Here is a 24,001-nt window from a genome sequence, read left to right on the forward strand (position 1 = left end):
CATCTAAAATATTGGACAGTGGTTCTCAAGCTTGACACACTTATTGTTGGAAATAGAAAATTCGGTCACTTTTAACAGCCTTCATTTTGGAATAACCTCAAATTTCTCATTGGTATGGAAGATTGTAATTCATTTTCAAACGACACTTTGCAGGGAGGGCAGGGGGAAGCCCTAAACTCATGGGTCTCTGAGTCCCTGTACTATTAGCATCAAAATCACCTCACAGGTTTTTAAACAAGCAAATTACGAGACCCCAATCCAGACCTATTGAATCAGAAATGCTGGGAGTGGAACCTAGACATCTAGGTTTTAACTGACCCTCTCTGTGAGACTGATCCATAGTAAAGTATGGAAACCACGGAAGTAGAGAAGACAGATAATATAACAATCCGTGGTAATAAAGTGTGTTCATTCTGCATGGAGATAGGAATAGGTGCTTTAGGGAAAAGGAACCCAACAAATCTGTGCAAAGACAGCAAAATCACAAAGTAAAACAAAGGAGGTGAGCATCGGTATTTGCTGATCTTCTTTTAAAAATCTTATTTGATATACTAAGTATGCACATATGTGTATGCTTGTGTGTAGATGTACATATTGTGTGTGCATGTATGTGTTTTTTGATCAAGGACAGACTGCATATATATGTAGGCCTAGGCTAATGTGTATGTTTTTGTCTTTGTTTCTAAAAGTTTAAAAAGTAAAATTAAATGTGTGTGTGCGTGTGTGTGTGTGTGTGTGCGTGTGCGTGTTGAGACAAAGTCTTGCTCTGTTGCTCAGGCTGGAGTGAAGTGGTGCGATCTCAGCTCACTGCAACCTCTGTGTCCAGGGTTCAAGCGATTCTCCTCAGCCTCCCAAGTAGCTGGGAATACAGGCGCCTGCCACCATGCCCAGCTAATTTTTTGTATTTGTAGTAGAAACAGGGTTTCACCGTGTAGACCAGACTGATCTCAAACTCCTGACCTCAAGCAATCTGCCTGCCTTGGCCTCCCAAAGTGCTAGGATTACAGGCGTTAGCCACCTTGCCTGGCTAAAAATTTTTTAAATAGAAAAAGCTTATAAAATAAGAATAGAAAGAAAGTAAATCTTTTGAACAGCAAAACAGTGTATTTCTGTTTTAAGCTAAGTGTTATAATAAAAGAGTCAAAACGTTTAAAACATTAAAAAATTTATAAAATAAAAAAAAGTTAAAGTAAGCTAAGAGGAAAGAGTCACATTTTATTAGATTGGTGCTAAAGTAATGGCAAAACTGCTATTACTTTTGCACCAACCAAATAAATTATGTATTTGTCATTTTACTGCTATTTTGAAAAATATCTTTAAATATGATTATTCGTTGAACGATCTCAAACCCAACAGAGTAGCAGCTCTGAGAAAGTGTGGATCTATTTCCTTATCATTTTCAAGACTACTGTCTCCATACTGAGTCACTAAGTCAAAAATCAAATTATGAGCACCATTATTTACAGGTGGTAAGTGTCGGGACAGACAAATGTTCAGAGGCCCTGCACATAGACGACTCATGAGCCTCTGTCCCCAGGAGCTTAATCAAAAGCGTGAAGTCAGCTTGGTCCATCCTTTGTTCTCTTCCTCCATAGCTCATCCCTTTCCTTTTCCCAAATTGATGCCTACATTCTACCAACTCTAAGTTTATAAAATATCTGTTCTCTTTTTCCATTCCATTCTCACACTAGGACACTAATTTCTGTTCTCATTGTTACTGACTCTCCCTTTTCTTTCTAATCTAACATGCCACATTAATCCTTCTAATAATCTTACTTTGCTATTTAAATGGGCAGATAGTTTATTTATTTATCTTAACTGTGGTTAAAAACACACTTAACAAGAGATGTACCCTCCTAATAAATTTTTAAGTGTGGAGTACAGCATTTACTGTTAACTATAGCCACAGTATTATACAGCAGATCTCTAGAACTGAATCATCATCTTGCGTAATCAAAACTTACTCTCATTGAATAACAACTTCCCATTCTCCCCTCTCCCCAGCCTTTGGCAGCCACTATTCTACTCCCTGTTTCTTTCTGTTTGACTATTTTATACACTTCATATAAGTGGTATTTGATAGGTGATATTTATCCTCTGTGACTGGTTTATTTCACTCAGCATAATTTCCTCAAGGTTCATCCAGTGAACATCCAATCCTGTAGCAAATGGCAGGATTTCCTTCTTTATTTAAGGATGAATAATATTTCATTGTGTATAAGTATATAAACCACATTATTTTGAGACAGGGTCCCACTATGTTGCCCAGGGTAGAGTGCAGGTGGCATGATCGGAGCTCACTGCAACTGCAATCTCTTGGGCTTAGTCAATCTTTCTGCCTTAGCCTCCCGAGTAGTTGGGACTATGGTACATGTCACCACATTCCACTAATTTATTTTTTTAATTTTTAGTGAAGACAGGGTCTTGCTGTGTTGTCCAGGCTGCTCTCAAACTTTTGAGCTCAAGCAATCCTCCCACCTCAGCCCCTCAAAGTGCTGGGTTTACAAGCATGAGCCACTCTGCCTGGCTTATACCTCATTTTCTTTCTCTATTGATAAGCTGATGGACATTTAAGTTGTTTCCATAGCTTGAGTCTTGTCAATAACGCTGCAATGAACATGGGAGTTCAGATGCCTATCTGAGGTCCTGATTTCAATTCTTCCAGATACTTAGAAGTGGGATTGCTCACTCATATGGTATTTCTGTTTTTAATTATTTGAAAAACCTCCAGGCTGTTTTCCACAGCAGTTGCACCATTTTTAATCCTAACAGTGTACAAGGTTTCCAACTTCTCCACAGGAGCATTTATCTTGTTTGGGATTTTGGGAGATTTTTTGATTTTTGGGTTTGGGTAATAGCTATTCTAATGGGTGTGAGGTGGTATTTCAGTGTGGCTCTGATTTGCGTTTCCCTGATGATTAGTGATATTGAACACCTTTCTATATAGCTGTTGACCATTGGGTGTCTTCTTTAGAGAAATGTCTTTTCAGCTCCTTTGCCTGTTTTTTTGATGTAATCTTAATTTTTTATTCAGATTATTTAGTGGGTTTCTACTCAACTAAATACAATTAAAGTTTTTTTTTTTTTGTGTGTGTGTGTGTGTGTGTGTGTGTGTGTTGGCACTGGCTGAGGAAAATACAAGGCTCTGCATAATCTTTATTTTTCAGCATGACATCTCACTACAATTCTACTTGAACTTTCATGCTCTTTTCAAACTTGGCCACATACTGTTACCAAATTACCCAATCAATCCTACTTCTAAGTGTTGACTGAAAAGGCATTGAGTGAAAATATCTTCTATGCTTAATGTATTCTACCAACGTCCTTCTCCATCTGCCATAATTCTACCCAGGCTTCAATTCCAATTCCCATGCCACATCTTCCATTAGGCTTTAACCACCCTCCCCTGGCCCCCAATCTGAGATGAACTTTCTCTCCTTTGCATACAACAGCACTTGACATAGCACACATCACATTTTAAATGAATCCTGTCTAGTTTTGCAGTTGTCTAATGCATAAACTATCATAGTATAAATTCCTTAAGGGAAAAAGACTGAGACTAATTCATCTTTGTATTTATCATAGGACCTTATAAAACCTTGCATATATACATATGCAAAAAATTATTTGTTGACTAAATGAATGAAAGAGTGAATAAACAAATAAAAATTGATCATTCTTCAATTTTGTAAATTTGTAAAACATCAGTATTTTGCACTTACTTGCCTTTGTAGAATAATTCATATGCAGAGGCGTATTTCCAATACAATGCATTTTTGGTTATCTGTAAATAAAGTGCCTGCTTTGTCAATTATCCATAGCAACTTGAGACTTTCTTTGATGTAATGCTCAGCCAGCTAAGATTAATGAGTGGACAAAATTGGAAGGAAGTCATGGTTGAGGATGAGCTTATAAACATTCCAACACTTAGCAATCACAAAAAAAAAGATCAGAAAATCAGTTTGAATTAAGAATTTCTGCCACATGCAGAAAAGAAAAAGACTAAAAGGTTATAACTGGGTAATTTTTCTGATGGCTGTGTTATTATGTATGTACAGAAGACTTCTTCTGCATCTGACCACATATATTTCTTTGGTTATATCTACATAGTAAAGTCAAATCGTTTTTATTATCTGTCCCTTTGTTTTGCCTTTTCACTTCAATGCATGCAGCTAAAAAAAATTTAGCCTAATAACTTTAAGGATACTTGCTTAGAAATATCTCTAATTTTGTCAGTCTTACAAATATACCCAAAAAGATGTCAAAGCTGATATAAAATGAATATTTACGCCATATACAAATGTTGAGAAAATCATAACCTTGGGATATTCATTCAATATATATTATCTGTTTACTTATCTGTAAGTCATCAAAATTATAAGGTAGGATCTGTAAAGATACATGCCACTAGGGAAACTGATTTCCTTTGCACAGAAATAGATCGTCCTCTAAGCTAACCAATGAGTAAGCCACGGGGCAGTAAAGCAGTAGTTAACAGGAAAGGGATCATCCTAAAAGATACAATCTAGCTTTTGATTTCTCCTGATTTGGACAGTCTGAGCTAATCTTAAGTTTAATAAGATCTATTCTATTGCTAGATACACTGACTGGGACTCCTAGGGCTACACATGTCAATAGAGGGAATGGGGGAATCTAATGTGTTTCAGGAGCCATGGAGACCTCTCAGAAAGTCTTCAAAGAGGGTCCAGCCCACTATGAGGCTGAACCATGAGGCTAGATGAGAGTAGAATCTCAGTGGGAATCCTCAGTCCCAAGCAGAATTTAAAGTCCCATATCGATGGCATCGAACCATCTCCAGAGGTGATGAGACACCCAAGAGAAGCAGTTCCAATAGAATCTTCCCAACCATTGCAGAATTCAATGTCTATGAATTCAAATAAGACTTGGCCTCCTCCGCTTCCATTACTGACTAAGCAAGGGTGATCATTATCTTCTTCTCCACTGTTTTCTATCAGTGTGATGTCTGGTGGGGGAAAAAAAAGCGGCTGATTACTTGTGACTTCTGGATCAGCTCCAGGGATAGAGTTAGGAAAGCCGGGGACGTTGCCATGTCATTGTATTTGTTGTTGATCATTCCCCACAGCTCTGTGCAGATGATCTGAGGTTTTGACCAAGTTGGTGGTGACAAATTAGGGCATGAAATTAAACTCAGGAAGTCATGCTATGTAGCAGCTTTTTTGAGTTGAAAATATTCCTTTGAGAAAACAAAAACAGTTTTAACAAAATCAAATATGTATGAAGAACTGTCACTCGTCTGCAGATGTAAAAAAGAGTACATATTCAGAATGATGAAACTTAGGATTACAAAAACAGTATTATCTGTTTGTAAAATATTTTTATTTTCATGTCATAATTGTATTTTTGTGTTTTCAAGATATTTTAAATCTCAGGATGAATGATGGCTTAGGATATTTGTCTTCATCTCTGTTAAGGAAATCTTAGAAATCTGGCTTATAACACCTTTTTGTTTTAATTCCAAAAATGTGTGCTGGCTCCATATTAATAAGAGTAGCTGGAAACAACTGTTGGTAGGGATGATATTAACCACTGTCCATCTTCTTCTCTGTTTATTTAAGTATGTTGCTTCCCCTTTCTACTGCAGATCAGTTTGCTTGACTTCCTCTGCTGCTCATATAGGGTATAAAATTGTTACACCTCAGTTTAGTTCCTCAATGCAAATTAAAATGTTCATGGTATCAAAAAGGAGCACACATTTCTCACTTTCACTATAAGTGAATTTTCTGGAAACATAAACAAAACACTGGTAATTGGTAACAGCTTCTGAGAATTCCCACATCATCTGACCAAGCTGGCTTTTTTGGTGTATGCTCTGTAAATGTTTAGATGAAAGCTAGTCCATTATGGTCTACTGCTTTGCCACCTTTACCCTGACTTTTTAACGTTTTCATAACTTAAATTACTCTAAATATTAATACAAAAGCACAAAAAGATCCTACCCCCACAAAATTACTAAATATGATTTTATTCGGCTCATAATTCCAGAACTTGTGTAAATGAAACAGTTAACAAACAGCAGAGACTGTATCTGTGTGGTATACTCTTTAAGAGCAATGACAGCTCAAGAAATAGGAGAGAGCATTGTAGGGAAGGAAAAACTAGGGGCTGTTTTATTAGGGATGTGATTCTGAAATTTAGATGAGTCTTAATTTAGATGAGGTGTTATTAAAATAGGGAAGATATCAAAGGTATGAAGATCATACTTGGGGAAATTTCCAGAGACAGAGTTTAATATAGAGAATGCAATAAACCCAGGAAATAATCATCTGACCATTAATTTTTTAAAAATACTACTTTTAGTAAACTGTTATGCAGTAAAATGGGAGAATAATTGTCATAGACTGTTAAGAATTAAATTAAGTGATCAATTAAGTGATTATTAATTATCACTTGATCACATAATTTAATCCTTATTAAGTGATCACTACTCTCCCATTTTACTGATGAGGAACTTGAAACACAGAGATTAAGTAATTTAACACATATAGATGGGCAGAACTACAAATCGAATGCTGATTGTATTTTCAGTAGCCACACCAGTGTTTCTCAACATTTTTTACAACATGCAGAACATGATAACATTTGTAAGTCAACCAGGGTGAATGGACAACTCACACCCAAGACCTCAAAACTGCCCTCTCAGCTGACAGGAATCAAGATCTTAGCACAGCAGTAACATATTTGTGACAAAACCCACAGCTTATTAGCTGTTAAATTCTGTACCATGCTACTGTGGTTGTATGTCAGAGATTCGTGGAAAATTTGGCTGAATAGGTAAGGTACAATCAATTGTGCAAGCTCATATGAAAAGAAGGTAAAGTAATTTGGGTTTATAGATTGGTGATAGAGTTCTTGAAGAGTGGCAGTATATTAAGAGGATCTAAATAAATGCATAAGAATGATTTCCTGATGGAAGGAACACAGTCTTAAAGATACTTTGTGGATATGTTGACAACTCAAAACTGCTAGAGAAATGGTTGTGGGGATGAAAATGAAGAAGATATGAAAGACACTGAAGTGTATGGTTTTCTTTGCATATAGCAAGAACTAAGAAAACAAGCATGAATGAAATGACTATTGAGTGAAAGACTTTAACAATTCCAGAGTTGCATAACCACCATGGCCCTCACAAAGATGATTTTTTTTTTAATTTAGCAGACTTTATTAAAGGTTTATGGAGGTCGGGGTGATTACAGTAGAGTAATGCAAATAGTTCTAAATTTTGTACTGAATTTCATCAATTCCAAGACAGGGAGTTTAAAAAACTCAATGATTAGTTTTTTTAAAAAACGTATGAAGAAAAAAATATGATTCTAGCAGAGCCAAGAAACCTTGGCAAAGGAAGGGTCAAGGAGTACTAAAGGCCATTTTAAGCTATGTAAGACCAAAAAAAAAAAAAAATCCTACTCTTCTTAAAACTCAAACATTAAGGTAAGAGATGTGAAGCATACACACACACACCACATCCACACACAAAAAAAACTAAAATTTAATTTGCTGCATAGCATTATGTCATCTGCTATTCACAGATAGCTAGAAATTACGTAAAAGTAAGAGTTTATTCAGTCATAAATGGTGAAGGTCTCAACATATACAGATTAGACTGCAAGTAGACTGGTCAAATACTAAAATGCCAGTAAAATCTGTGAATTCAGCTTGTAGCTATCACTAGCTGACAGATACCAGTGTGAATCACCAATAATTTTATACAGTCAGTCAATTCCCAAGTCCCAACTTCCCATCAGGTAAAAATGTACCAAAATTATGAATATTTTACAATGCAATTTTATTACCTTATTGAAATCACCTTCTCTACACAATTATTCTGCTGGAAAAAATGTGCTTATGTTTTCATTACTGTCTTTCCATTTATAATTCAGCAATTATGATTTGTGTGAAGTGTATCAATTTAGAAATTGTTTGATTCTTCCTTTCATGGCACTATCACATTATTTTTTATTTCTAGTAGATATTTGAGGTTGATATTTAGCTTTTACATTGATTTAGAACAATCTCAACATGGTTTGCAAAGACTCTTGGGGTCCAACTTGAGCCGGATAATTTGGAAAAATTTCAAAATGCTAAAAATAGGTAAAAATAAATCATGTGAAATGGGAATGAAAATGAACCAAGCTTTTTATTTTCCCTGTGAGAAATAACCTTAATTTCATGAGAAAATGATGTTGCTAGTGGTGCTTCAGGTAGTGGTTTCAGCATATGTTTTTAAACAGGACTTTATGAGACATTAGAAGCTGGACGATAGTAAACTGACCAGGTCAGTTTGAGCTCAGTAATCAACTACGTCTTATGAATAAATTACTTTTTCAATGTCAGTGAAAACATCAGAGCTGCAACATCTTTTTGGTACCTATAGAGCATTTGACACAATCTTTTTTTAGTGATGAATTTATTCAATAGCATTAACTGCAGTTTTTGGTCTTTTTCTTTTCAAATAAGAAATTTTGTTCATGGAAGCAGCCAGAACTAATTCCAGGCCAAGTGGGGTTTTCATTTTTATTGTGTGTGTCTCTATGTAACCTTTACTTCAGTTTTATTGTCAATTGCAGAAGTTAGGGTGATTTATTTTGTAAAATTTGTTTTTATTATTGTCGATAATATTCATACATTGCCTTTACTCAGCATCACAGGTGTACTTTAAGGCAGGGATCTGAGAACATTTTTTGAAAGGGTCCCAGAAAGTAAATGTTTTAGTATCTGCAGCCACATGTCTCTGCAGCAACTACTCAACTCTGCTGTTACTCTGCAAACACAGCTCTAAACAATACACAAACCAGTGGGTGAGGCTGTGTTCCCATAAGACTTCATTGATTACATTCAGTGGACAGAATTGGGTCATAGTTTGCTGACCCCTGGTTGAAGGGATTATCTTTTTGAGGAGGCAGGAGATAGATGTTCAAGGAGTTAAGAAACATCAAACTCTTACTGTCTATAATTCATTAGATTTTAGTGGCTCCGAAAATAAATATTACAACTTAATTACGTGCTAGAGAAGCTCCTATTTACTTTTACTGGCTACTTTTGTAATAAGTCGTATTTTGTTGACTGAATTCAATTCTATTCAATTTACATCTGCTGAGCACCGATGCTATGACACTAACTTGGTAACAAGCATAATACAAAGTGTTAAGTCCAGTTCCTCAGGCCTAGGTTTGGAGAGAAGATATTTCAGGTTTTTATATTAAAAATAGGCATTCAGATAATTTTTAATTTCCCCTTAACACATTAGCCTTTTGTACATGGTGCTACACCCAACATGGCTACTGCCTGAGTCAGCTCAGGGGGAAGGAGACATTGATATTGACCTTCCCTGTGTTCTCATCCCCGCACGCTCACCTCGGAACTTTAGATGGCAGTGTTCCTTTTTGCTCTCTTTATTTTTGCTTAAGAAATTCATTCAAAATCCTGGCGTACTCTGTCATATTGTCTCACTCTGAGGTCAGGGGGAGTGTTGGGTTTCAGTTTCTGTATCTTTCTGTACTATCTGAGTGAGCAGTCATTTCATTTCCTCTGGGAGATAGCCTCTATAGCTATATCTATATACACTTTATACACTTTAAAGGAAAGAACAGTGCAATGATTCATACATTCTTCCAGCCTGCCATTGTGACTCAACTCAAAAATTAATTATGTAGATTTTTTTTTTCTTTTTTCGAGACGGAGTTTCGCTCTTGTTACCCAGGCTGGAGTGCAATGGCGTGATCTCGGCTCACCGCAACCTCCGCCTCCTGGGTTCAGGCAATTCTCCTGCCTCGGCCTCCTGAGTAGCTGGGATTACAGGCACGCGCCACCGTGCCCAGCTAATTTTTTGTATTTTTGGTAGAGACGGGGTTTCACCATGTTGACCAGATGGTCTTGATCTCTTGACCTCGTGATCCACACACCTCGGCCTCCCAAAGTGCTGGGATTACAGGCGTGAGCCACCGCGCCCGGCCGTAGATATTTTTAAAGTTTAAATGTTACCTTGAACATTCCTGTTGCATTTTGTAAAATGTTTTAGATTCAGGGGCCAGCTATGCAGGTTTGTCATGGGGGTATTGCATGTTGCTGAGGTTTGAGCTTCTCATGTTCCCATCACCCAGGTCTTGAACACAGTACCTCATAGATAGTTTTTCAACCTTTACCTCCCACCACCCTCCCCCACTTTAACAATCTCCAGTATTGTTTCCATCTTTGTGTCCCTGTGTACTCACTTTAGCTCCTACTTATAGGTGAGAACATGCAGTATTTGGTTTTCTGCTTCTGTGTTAATTCACTTGGGATACTGGTCTCCAGCTTCACCCATATTGCTGCAAGAGACATGATTTCATTCTTTTTTTATAGCTGCATAGTATTCCATCGAGGGAATGTGCCACATTTTCTTTATGCAGTCCACCACTGATGGGCACCTGGATTGATTCTATGTCTTTACTATGGTGAATAGGGCTGCAGTAAACATACGAGTGTATGTGTTTAACAGATTTAAAGCAACATTTCTAATGAAATGTATTAGTAATGTCTAACTGCTGGTTACAACCTTCAGATTATTAAAGGGCTGAGATTTTTTTTTTTTTTTTTTTTTTTTTTTTCTTTTTGAGACGGAGTTTTGCTCTTGTTACCCAGGCTGGAGTGCAATGGTGCGATCTCGGCTCACGGCAACCTCTGCCTCCTGGGTTGAGGCAATTCTCCTGCCCCAGCCTCCTGAGTAGCTGGGATTACAGGCACGCGCCACCATGCCCAGCTAATTTTTTTGTATTTTTAGTAGAGACGGAGTTTCGCCATGTTGACCAGGATGGTCTCGATCTCTTGACCTCGTGATCCACCTGCCTTGGCCTCCCAAAGTGCTGGGATTACAGGCGTGAACTACCGTGCCCAGCCAGGGCTGAGATATGAATTCACCAGGTAACATTATGAGAGACTTGTCTCATCCAAAGAGAAAAATAAATTAGTTTTTAAAATCTGAATATGCGATAAAATAATTTTAGACCGAAAATCTGTGAAACTAGAATTCATAGTAGTTCCAGAAACTAATTCAACTTATTTCACTGGCAGATGTATTTATTAACATTTTTAAACAATGCTAATTATTGACAGTTTAGACCATTCGTTGTGACCAAATAGGTATGCATCTTCTTAAGAACATATCTGTAATATTTTCAAGCTAAGACTTCTTGTATTAACCTTATTCCTTTGTTATACCTTAAATTTTTTTCAGAATTTTTCCACATTGGTAAGATACCATATTTAATAAATTATATGCCATGGTCTTATATTATCAAAGTAACACAGGAAAGTACCAAACTATAATATTCCTTAGAATACTTAAAACTCATAACTTTTACATGTGAAAGCCCATAGAGAGTATCCCATTAAATAGATTAAGTTGGGGACATAGCACGATAGTGGTGCTGTTAAAATTGACTTCCGTGTATGAATGAAATGAGTGCATTGTTGATATGCCAGTGTGTAATGCACAGCTTATTACATGATTTGAATCCAGCAATGACCATACAAGTAAAAGTCAATTAATATAGATTGAGTATCCATTCTCCAAAAGGATTGGTGCTAGAAGTGTTTCCAATTTCAATGTTGTGGGGATTTGGGAATGTTTGCATATACGTAATGAGATATCCTGGGTAGGACTAAAAGTGCGTTGGATTGGCGATTTTTTTTTGATTTGGCAATATTTGCACATACATAATGGGATATCTTGGGGATGCAACCCAAGTCTAAACACAGGATTCGTTTATGTGTCATATGTACCTTGTACACATAGCCGAAGATAATTTTATTTTCCCTTTGAGGTGGTGAATAAACTTTGTGTTGTGCACCTATGTTTTGACTAAATGGAATTTTCCACTCACAGAATTATGTTGGTGCTCAAAAAGTTTTGGATTTGGGATTTTGGAGCATTTCAGATTTAGGGTTTTCAGATTAGGAATGCTCAGTCTGTATTGATCATAGATTTGGTTCTGCATCAAAGTTGGAGTGAAATGTCCACGTGTTCTAAATCTTAGGTTGCCATATCTGGTATAAGCAAGGGTAGAAATAACACAGGCAAGAAACCTTCTCTGCGAGGTCTCATACTGGCTGCTGTATCTTTCTGCAGAATCTGTCACTGCGAAGGGGATGAAGAGAGCCCCCTCATCACACCCTGCCGCTGTACTGGGACACTGCGCTTTGTCCACCAGTCCTGCCTCCACCAGTGGATAAAGAGCTCAGATACACGCTGCTGTGAGCTCTGCAAGTATGACTTCATAATGGAGACCAAGCTCAAACCCCTCCGGAAGGTACAGTATCCGTAGGAATTGCTTTGGGAGGGACCATTTGCAAAGCAGACTTGTTTTAGAAATCTATTTCCTCTGCCAATAAGATTCTCCTAGTATGCTAATATCCATGAAGGGTACATATCTTATATTGGGCTCAGTACACAAAATTCATCTAAGCATTTGCAGATAATCCTTCCTATCTTCTATGTTTTATATTCTAGAGCTTCTGAATGATATATTACTTCAACGCTTTTTTAAAAGTCAGTGCAGGCACATACATATATATATGTATATGCATGCAAAATGCACTTGTAATTCAATGTAATTGAATTGATGAGAACTATGATAGTGTTGTGCTCACAGAAGCCAATTCCCAAGAAGGTTACATGATACATTGCCGTAAACAACATGAACTCATCAAATTTCTTACAAGTTATTTATTAGGTAATAAAAGAGTGATTTCTTCTATTAAATGTGTACTATTTATGTTTACTTTTATTTGGGAATTGATTTAATGACGTGTGTAATTGCAGTAGGTAAAAATAAAAAGTATTATTTTCTATATTGTGCATCAGTCTGTAAGAGAGAGATAAGTATATTTTGTATCTATAATGTTTGTCTTCAAATTCCTCACCTATGTTATAGTTTTCTAAAGAAGAAAGGTAAGACTGTGACTCAAATACAAAGTTAGGGTCTCAGTCAAAGTCAACGAAGAAAAACTTGTAGAGAATACAAACAAGGACAATGAACTTTATATAATTCATGTTTGATAGCCGGACTCCTGGATTTTAAGGTGTAGATTATTATCTTTTTGCCTAACTATAGCCTTACGTATATGGCTGCCTCAATTTCCAAGGGAGAGTATGAAGACCACAGTTTAAACAATGAATCATCCTAGAGCTGCTTTTTTATTTAAATTAAATGCAAAGCAAAAGTTTTAGAACATTGCTTGGAAAGAAACACAATGGGTTCCAGAATGAGCAGAACTGAAATGCAAATAAGAATATTTTAGAACCTACTGATTGCTGGCTATCCATTGCAATTCTCCATTAATTCTGTAAATTATGGAGAAAGAGAATCACATTCCTTGCTTTTATGGTAGCCTCAATTTTAAAAACCTGCAAATGGTTTATAGCCATCAAAAATCATGGCTAAAATTCCTTTAGGATATGCGTGGTCTTTTTTTAACACTGGGGTGACCTGAGTGCTGCAGGGTAACACTGTTTTTCTAGGGCCCAGGGTATCAATGCCGGAAATAGAAGTGGACCCCAATTCCTTGCCCTTTGCTTCATCTGCTGGACAGATGCTGAGCACTGTCTGAGTAGCGAAATGACAAATTGTACTCCACGAATCTCTAAATTCCTTTTCTTATCCGTCAGGGAACTACAAATTATTTCCTAGAATCTATATATTTCTTCATTTTTTTCTCATGCTAAAATTACATAAAATTTTCATTTCAACTTTGTTAAACACAGTATTTTAATTTGAGGACCACAATCTAGGATTCTAATTTTCCCTTCTTTACCATATCTATCACTACTACTCATTTTTTGTTTAATAAAAAAACATGATGCTAAGAAGAAACTTGAAAAGTCCTTTCATTCTACTCCCAGCATTTGCAGTATCTAGTATCACCCTTTCAATACAACTTTCATCCTTTGTTAATATTCCATTCCCAGTAATTTACAACTCTCTCAGGAAATCTTATTTTTTTCCCAAACAAACTGACTTATAAACCAGAGAAAGGTGGCAAATGTATCTATCTTTTTAAATATTCATGATAATGGGCCAGGCACAGTAGTTCACACCTGAAATCCCAGCACTTTGGGAGGCTGAGGCAGGAGTATTCCTTGAGCCCAGAAGTTTGAGACCAACCTGGGCAACAAAGTGAAATCCTATCTCTACAAAAAAATTTTTTTTTAAATTAACGTGGCATGGTAGCACACATCTATAGTTCCAGCTAGTCAGGAGGCTGAGGCAGGAGAATCCCTTTAACATAGGATTTCAAGGTTGCAGTCAGGCCTGGGTGATGGAGTCACACCTTGTTTCCAAAATAATAATAATAATAATAAATTTATGATAATGAATGTGTTGTAGCAACCTAGTGGGCAGCTATGTACCTACTATCTGTTGATGAATATCCTAGTTTCTTCTAAAAAAATCTTCTTTGATTAACTTGAATATTAAATTGAATAATTTTCTTTGATTAATATATTAATATATTAAGCATTGATGAAGGACAGCATTTCAACATTCTTTATTGTTAATAGCACTTATATATGCATAGGAATGTCAGAATCTGATGCAGAGTTTGCTTCCCAAGCACCCACAGATGTGTTTTATTTGAGCCACAGGGCTTAAAATTATAACTTTAGTTACCAACATTTAAACATGTAACTATTTCATGTGCAATTCCACACATCTGAATTTGTCTGAAATATCACAGTATCTGGCTTCACTGGAACCACATTCTCATAGTGACAACAATCAGTGGACCTAAGTGGTATCTGTCCCCTTTAAAAAGCTACTTGCTTTCATATTCTTCACAGTTCTCAGCCTTCCCTCTCTTATCTTGTGCCATCTGCACTCATCTGTGTACCTCTGTGGCACTTGTGTAGGGATCTGAATCTTCAACTTCTTTCCTAACACATGAGTCTTAGATGTGAGGAACGTACGTTCTATTCCTCCCTCCATGATGCATAGGCTTTAAAAACCTAGAGAAAGTATTCCAACACCTCACTTTCTCCTTTGAAAATATGAAGCACTGGAATAATACTTAAGAGGCAGTATCCATAGTGATGACTTTCTCAGTCGTCAATCTGAGTCATCACATTCTGTGGTGATACAAACTATACAGATATGAAGCATTTTAGAACTGTTCTAGTTGGGCTATTTTGATGGCACTAAGATTCATCAACAGTTTTCTTTTGGTGCTTTGTAAAGAGTTATAGAGAATGCTAGGTATAGCATTTGGTTAGAATATATTTGAAGTACATCCAGTTAATTGCCTTCAACTCAGTAATTCTATTACAGTTTAAAACATTCTAAAGACCAACCCGCATGAAACAATTTAGCTAATGTTGTTGAATTTCTGCCATTTTCCAGTGCAGGCAGGAGATTCTGTTTAGATGAAATGACTTCTTCATAGAAAGGTGCAAATCTTCATAGATAAACTTTGGGGCTTACTGGTTAGTTTCCAAAGGTATCAGAAAATGTTACTTCATTAATTGCAACTTCATCAATTGCATTATTACTCCACCAAAATCTAGTTAGTAAATTCATTGAGGTATCTTAATGTTTCCAGAAGACAATCTTCAAAGTGAAAATAAAATCAAGTACGTATTCAAGGAAAAGCAATTTTCATCATCTTTAAGTCAGTAACTCAGCTACTTTTGTAACATTCAATAAAAGTCTCATTAATCTGCTAAATTACCCCAGGTCAGAAATAATTCTGAGGGTCCAGGAAAGTCAAAAACTCACACATAAAGTAAGCAAACTGACTACTCAGTGCAATTGGGAGATGCATTCAGTATCAATAGGAAGCATAAACTAATCTATTCTGAAGCTAAAGAATTGCATGGAGTTCAGATTTAAGCTACTCCTGACTTGGAGAAGCCAACTGTTAAATATGAAACCAAGTTTATGAGGACAGCAAATACTATTGACAACTTTCTCCCCTAAAATATTTTTTCTGTAATTTTCCATACAGAAACTATTTGACAAATGTACAATACAGGATATGTAACTCCATGCATCTTTGTGTTCCTTGTCTCATTTGCACAAAGAAAATAAGGTAATGAATAAATTATCTTTGCTTTAGTAATGATTATGTTGAGCCATATGCACTAACCATTTTGTAGATCAAAAACAGCTGAATATTGGAAAGTTCATAAAATATAATTTTGTGTAAATTAACTATGTCAAATAAGGAGTAGTCATCTTGGTCTTTCTACATTTCAACTATCATGATTTACAGTGCTGTCATTGACATGCCTATTTTTAAAAATGAAGAACTGTCTTTAACAAACACCCTTAATTCCTTCCTTGCCTTAATTTGATGTAGCATTCATCTTTCAGAAGAGCCAAGGGTTAATGAAAGTTATCATAGAAGGTTAACTGCCCCAAATTTGTTATCGATTAGTTGATGATCTGAATGTCTTATCATTAATATCCTTAAAATTGAACAGGGGAAGGGATAAGGCCAGATTCCTAGCTAGGATATTCTTGCACCCTTTGAATGATGCTGTCTATGACAAAAAAAAAAATTCAAAATGCATCATTTTCTTACCATTAAGGGGAATTTGCAATTTCACTAACATGATCATCACATACTGAATTCCTTCTATGGGACAAATATTTAGCATATATCATTTAACTAATTCAATTTTCATTACAACCCCATTTTATGTAGACATATCAAGACCCTTTTGCAGATGAGAAAAATAAAATAAAATATCAAACTCACTCAATATCACACACCTCAAAGCTCCCTGATTCTAAAGCATGTGCTCATTGTACTGTATCACTCTACCACCAAATAGCTGAAAGATTCTCTCTTTAAGCATCACAACTTTAATTCTTACTTAAATCATTCCCAAAGGAAATCTTTCAAAACAAATAATTCTAAAACAAAAATTTTTCTGAAGTCTCCTTTCCTAGAAAAGAATATTTTACCCAATATATTTTACTAATAACTGAAATATATCATTATATGCACAGCGATTATTTTTCAAGCTGAAGACATTAATGACTTCTGTATCTTGAAATACATATAAGGCTGTTTCTCTTCATTCTGCTGACTACATCCTGCTATGTTTTGAAAGCCTTTCTATCTGGGTTTGTTGTTTCTCTTTCTTCTCTGCTCTCAGAGCATCAGATATTGCTTCTGTTTCCCCAATAGTCCTTATTCAACATTTAACGTAGGTGCTTCTTTCTGCTTTAAACAACATCAACACCAAAAAATTTAGGGCTTATAAAAATGGGTCTACAAAAGGCTGAAGACAATTCTGGATAAACTTGAGTTCTTTTGATCATTGGCAAGAGTTTTAGTGGGCATGGACATTCTGAAATCATTCTAGGGTTCTTTGAGTTCTCTTTGGCATTCTTTTTAATTAAGTCTCAATTTTTCTTAAAGTACTTGGGATTACATGATAAGAAAGCCCTCAGTAATAAAGTTTTGAGGTCTTCAGGCTATTTCCCTTTCATAGGAACCAAATTCTAGGGAGTGGATTTGCTATTCCATTTATTTACAAATATATAAGCCTGAAAGCAATGAAAATTTCTGCCATAGTATAGCTCGAACAAAGCTTTCTTATGATTGCAAAAAAAAATCATACTCACAATTCACAATGCATACTCATTTCCGTTCTGTTATTACATGAAGCCTGAGGGAAGTCTAAGTGACTGAGGACACTCTAGGGACATGATTTTATTTTCAAACTTATACTCTCCAAATGAGCCATGTATGTTTTCCACAACTTTCTCACTGTCCAGTGGTGGTGGTGTCTACAGTCAAATGCCCTTCCCTTTACTTCCTCACTGCTTCAGTCATTAAGAAGGAGGAGTCCAGTAGGCTACTAGGCTGTTTGCTATGGGAAAGGACAAAATAAGTAGACTACAAAATAAACAAAAAGATTACTAAAAGAAAAGTATTATAACTTGATTGAAGATTAATCTTTTTACTAAATTTTTTGTCTTTGTTTTGTTGTTTTATTTCCTTAACTCTTAGAAGTACAATTTTTGCTCTTACAAGTACAATTGATATTGCAACTAAAATAATATTCCAGTGTGAATAGATAACAATGCCAACATGTGTCAAATAATTATGACATGAAAAACACAAGTGTCTCATGATTTATTCTAATAGAATTTAGGATTTATCACATGTATTGTTATCTTTTCGCTTTAAATAAAATACTAGTAGTTCAATTAGTCTTTCGAAATATCAAAGAAATTCACCTGAGATTGGTATTATAGAGTAGCTTGTTGAAACAGAAATATTGTTCTCTGGGCAGCAAAAGAGCTTATTTCTTTTGGGAAGCCTCCATCTATAAACACAGTTCTCCCTCTAGTCAGAGTTCAGCTCACATCACCAGCAAACTATATTCTGAATTATTGTTCTGAGAGACTTCCAATGATGCCCAGTTTATTAATTCCCTCAACTTACTGTATTATCTACCATATGCCAGTCATGCTCAGTAATGAACAAGAAAGAGTAAAATCCTGCTCTAGGGGAGCGTATAGTCTACTGCAGAAGGATAGAACAAGATGAAAGAATTTTCTGTAACTTGTGAGGAAGGATGGTACAGGCAGTTTAAAGAGAGAGGTTGCCACCATCATGTGTTTGGTCTTTCTAAGACAATCCATATCTAAAGATATGCAAAATAAAAATAAAGCCAAAAAACTCTACAAGCACATAGAACAATTAATGTCTTTCTCTTTTGTTCTCCATGTTTCACAAAACCTAGGCTAATCAAAAAGTGTTATTTACCAATTAAATATCCAGGACGTTACTGGGGAGATAATTGGGAATGTAGAGCAGGATTTGATGCAGGCTGTCACAAAGTAGCTTTAAATAAACAACTGCTGAATAATAATTGTTGGCTGGAATAGATTAAATGGAACATTTCTTTTCAATACTTCCTTATTAGTAGATTGTTGCACTATTTTAATTCTGTTAATTCTGTTTCTCTCTTTGAAAACTATTGCTGGAAGAACATAACCTCACTTGCTTAGTAAGAATGTCCCCTTGTGTTACTATTACAGATACGAAAGGAAATGCCTAACTGTAAAAGGATAAAGATCCACTCCTGAGAAAATCCATTTTTTATTTTAACAAGAGCTAAGAATATACAGAATGCAGCTTATTTTATTCTAGCTTTTGAAACATAAATTATATTTAAAATGATGCAGTCAATATTCCAATGATCCATATGGGAAGCATAAAAACATCAAGTTAGAATTTACAGAAGTCAGAAGCATACACACACACACACACACACACACACGCACACACACACATAAAATGAAAGATTTCCCCAAAGCATCATCTTGTGGTTGAGTTTTAAATTAATTTCACATTTAAATTTTTATTAAGTTAAATATATTTCTCTCTCAACTGTGGGGATGTCTTTCTTAATTTAAGGAAGTTCAAAATACAATTGAAAGCTATATTAATAACCAAGCAGAAGAAAGAATTTCAGAGCTTAAATACTGGTCTTTTAAACTAACCCAGTTAGACAAAAGTAAAGAAAAAGATATTAAAAAGTGATCAAAGTGTTCATAAAATTTAAAATTACATAAAGCAACCAAATCTACAAATTAGTGGGATTCCTGAGAGAGAAGGAGAGAAGTAAACAACCTAGAAAACATAATTTAGGGAATAATTCAAGAAAAATTTCCCTAAAATTGCTAGAGGGGTAGACTTTCAGCTACAAGAAATCCAGAGAAAAGATGCAAGATACTATACAAAATGAAAATCACCAAGGCATATAATTACCAGATGTCCAAAGTCAACATGAAATTAAAAATATTAAAGGCAGCTAGAGAAAAAGGTCAGAGCACATACAAAAGAGAACTCCATTAGGCTAACAATGGGAGATCACAGGCCCATTTTCATCATTTTTAAAGAAAGGAAATTTTAATCAAGAAATTTATATCTCACCAAACTAAACTTCACAAGCAAAGGACAAATAAAATATTTTCCAAACAAGCAAACACTAAGGGAATTTGTTACCGCTAGACCAGTCTTACAAGTGATCCTTAAGGGAGTTCTAAACATGGAAACAATAGAACAATACCTGATACTGCAAAGCCACACCCAAGTACATAGTCCTATAAAGCAGCCCTATAAAACAACCACACAATAGAACCTACAAAGCAACCAGCTAACCATCTCATGATAGGATCAAAACCTCACAAATCAATATTAACCTTAAATGTAAATGGTCTAAATGCCCCACTTAAAAGGCAAGTTGGATTAAAAAAATACTCATTTGTCTGCTTTCTTCAAGAGACCCATCTCACATGTAATGGTACACAAAGGCTCAAAATAAATGGCTGGAAAATGATCTACCATGCAAATGGAAAACAAAAAAGATTAGGAGTCACTATTTTTATATCTGATAAAACAGATTTTAAACCAATGGTTTTTTAAAAAAGTAAAAATAGACAAGAATAATACATAATAATAAAGAGTTCAACAATAAGATTTAACTATCCTAAATATATACGCACCCAATATTGGAGCACGCAGATTCATAAAACAAGTACTTATAGATCTAAGAAAAGACTTAGACAGACACACAATAATAGTAGGGAACTTCAATACCCCACTGACAACATTAGACAGATCATTGAGGCAGAAAATTAACAAATTCTGGACTTACATTTGACACTTGACCAGTTGGACCAAATAGACATCTACAGAGCACTCCACACATCAACCACAGAATACACATGTTTTCTCATGTGCACACAGAACATACTCCAGTATCAACTACATGCTCAGCCAGAAAGCAGAAGTCTCAATAAACAAACAAAAAAAATGTCGAAATCATACCAACCATACTCTTGGACCATGGTGGAATAAAAATGGAAATCTATATCCAGAAGATTTCTCAAAACCAAACAATTACATAGAAATTAAACAACTTAATCCTAAACAACTTTTGAGTAAACAATTACACTAAGTCAGAAATCAAAAGTTCTTTGAAACAAATGAAAACAGAGATACAGCCTATCTTAATCTCTGGAATACAGCAAAGGCAGTGTTAAAAAGAAAGTTTATAGTGCTAAACACCTATCTCAAAAAGTTAGGAAGATCTCAAATTAACAATCTAACATCACACTTATGGGAACTAGAAAAACAAGAACGAAATAACCCCAAAGCTAGAAGAAGAAAAAAATAACTAAAATCAGAGCAGAACTAAATGAAATTGAGAACCAAAAAAAGCATACAAAGAATCAATGCAACCAAAAGTTTGTTCTTTGAAAAGATAAACAAGATCAATAGGCCACTAACCAGATTAACAAGGGAAAAAGAGAGATTCAAATAAGCACAATCAGAAACAACAAAGGTGGCATTACAACCAATCCCACAGAAATATAAAAGATGTCCAAAGACTATATGAACATCTCTATGCACACAAACTAGACAATTTAGAGGTAAAAGATAAATTTCTGGAAACGTGCAATCTCTCAAAATTGAATTAGAAAGAAATTAAAACCCTGAACAGATCAATATCAAGTTCTGAAATTGTCAGTAATAAAAACATAAAAACCCCAGACCAGATAGATTCACAGCCAAATTATACCAGCTATACAAAGAAGAGCTGGTCCCAATTCTACTGAATATATTCCAAAAAATTGAAGAAGGACTCCTCTCTAACTCATTTTATGAAGCCAGCATCACTCTGATAACAAAACCCGGCCAAGACACAACAAAAAAAGAAAACTACAGGCCAACATCCCTGATGAACGTAGATGCAAAAATCCTCAAATAAATTAGCAAACCAAATGCAACAGCACATCAAAAAGCTAATACACCATGATTAAGTAGACTTCATTCCTGGGATGCAAGGTTAGTTCAACATATGCAGATCAATAAATTTGATTCACCACATAGACAAAGTTAAAAGCAAAAACCATATGATCATCTCAATAGATGCAGAAAAAGCTTTCAATGAAATCCAACATCCCTTCATGATAAAAAACCCTCAACAAACTAGACTTCAAGGGACATATCTCAAAACAGTAAGAGCCATCTGCATCTAAAGAGCCCTGCAAACCCACAACCAACATCATACTGAATGGACAAAAGCTAGATGCAGTCCACTTGATAACTGGAACACGAAAAGGATGCTTACTCTCACCACTCCTATTCAACATAATATTAGAAGTGCTAGCCACAGCAATCAGGCAAGATAAAGAAATAAAAGTCATCCAAATAAGAAAGGAAGAAGTCAACCTCTCTCTTTGCTGACAAAATGATTCTAGACCTAGAAAACTCTACTGACTCTCAAAAAGCCTACTAGAACTGATAAAACTACTGTAAAGTGTCAGGATACAAAATCAGTGTATCAAAACAAGTAACATTTCTAATTTCTCAAGTCTTAACATCAAATAAAAGAGGAAATTTTCTTTAAATTCTTGGTTTAATTTTTTAAAGTGTAAGGTGATGGAAATCAACATGGCTTTTTTGAAGTTAATATTTTAGATTGAACCAAATTCCTATTAGATGGATAAGTATGTAAGAAATAAGAAATACTTTGATATGATCTGTCTGAACTGATAGTGTCTAGCTTCATTGTACATGCATCAACATCCAAGTGTGAGATTATCAACATTAAAATAAGACAGATGGCTGAAAGATTTCACGCCAAAAGAGAATTAATCTCTCCCAAGTCAGCCTCCTTCCAATCTCCTATTTTTCTCTGAATTGTACCATCAAGTGGCTTCTCTTGCGTTGTTTCCCACAAGAACACACCACTCATAGCCTAATTATTCCAATGTTGTTATCCTTCACATGAATATTTATTTCAAAGTAGACAGTCACAGATAGAGGAGAACTGTGAAATATATAGCATGAGAGATTATAAAATACGTGGGAAAAGCAGGGCAGGAGGTGGACAGATGCTGAGCAGTGCATACCCAGTTTATTTTTTCCCTCATTCTTGATGGTGGAGAAGTGAGTGAAGGGGTAGCTTTCTTATTCTAACAGAGGTCTCTCCGCATGGATACATGAAGCAAAGTAAAAACAGGTTTACCTAGAACACAACAGTGCTTCTACTGTAAGGACTTCCCTCCCGAAGACTTGTACTCCCTTCCCATGGCACAAAGAGTCCTACACTCAGGGAATTAGAAGTAGTTTTAAATCATCTTTTAACTAAAATACAAGGAGCATAGCTTAGTAAAAAAGAAGAAATAATTCCAACAGTAAAGTACTAGACTAGGAGTCAGAAGTTTGGGTGGTTTTAATTCTGGTTCTGCACTTAACCGCTTTGAGTCTTGTCTCAGTTTCTTCATCTGTAAAACAAAGAGAGCAGTAGGGTGTCTTTAAAGTTTCTTCCAACTTAAAATTCTGTGATTTTATGAAAAGGAAAGTGAAGAATCAATTTATTTCAAAAAAGGGAAGAAATTAAGAGACCTCACATTCAAATGCATTTTAAATGTTCAGAAGCATTCTTAAAAGATAGAGAAAAAAAATCCTTTATGTCTACAGTAGCTTAAGTGGTACAGGACAGAATGGTGAGTAAGAGGGTGAGTCCAAGATCTGAGTGATAAACAGCCTATGTCTTAGTCTTTCTTACTACCCTTTAAAGCAACCCATGGTGAGAAAAGCAAGAAGGACTCTCTATATATATTTTTAAATTTAAAAGGTAGGATTAAAATAGTAAGTTAGAACAGGAAAAAAGAAAGAAGAGAAGAGAGAGAGGGAAAATGTTTGCAGGCAGTTAGCATTTAGGAGGCATCCTGGAAAGTGACTGGAAGCCAGATGTAAGTACCTTTGCTACACTTTCTTTTTTTCTTATAAGTTGTTGGCTAGTGAGTAAAGGCTAAAATAAAGCAAAACCAAGTGGTTCTTGACAGCAAAGCTCTTCTGCAGCCCTGAGGCATACATGAAAGACTTCTGACCCTAAGAAAAGAGGCTGGATGGGCTGAAAGCCATTTCGTACGTGGCACAGTGAAAAAAATCA

At 35.6% G+C, this 24,001-nt stretch overlaps 1 protein-coding gene across 6 annotated transcripts in view; it reads left to right on the plus strand.

Annotated features, from left to right (window-relative positions):
- Positions 1-24,001, plus strand: part of MARCHF1 (membrane associated ring-CH-type finger 1) — an 883,830-nt gene that overhangs the window by 817,290 nt on the left and 42,539 nt on the right. For all 6 annotated transcript variants that reach the window (XM_021676609.2, XM_064383766.1, XM_064383767.1 and 3 more), the window contains one exon: positions 12,146-12,326. In XM_021676609.2, the coding sequence (XP_021532284.1) occupies positions 12,146-12,326 (181 nt within the window). The remainder of the gene's footprint in view (positions 1-12,145; positions 12,327-24,001) is intronic.

This window comes from Aotus nancymaae, unplaced genomic scaffold (assembly GCF_030222135.1).
Source record: "Aotus nancymaae isolate 86718 unplaced genomic scaffold, 86718_ANA_hifiasm-v0.15.2.pri h1tg000033l, whole genome shotgun sequence".
Classification (NCBI taxonomy): domain Eukaryota; kingdom Metazoa; phylum Chordata; class Mammalia; order Primates; family Aotidae; genus Aotus; species Aotus nancymaae.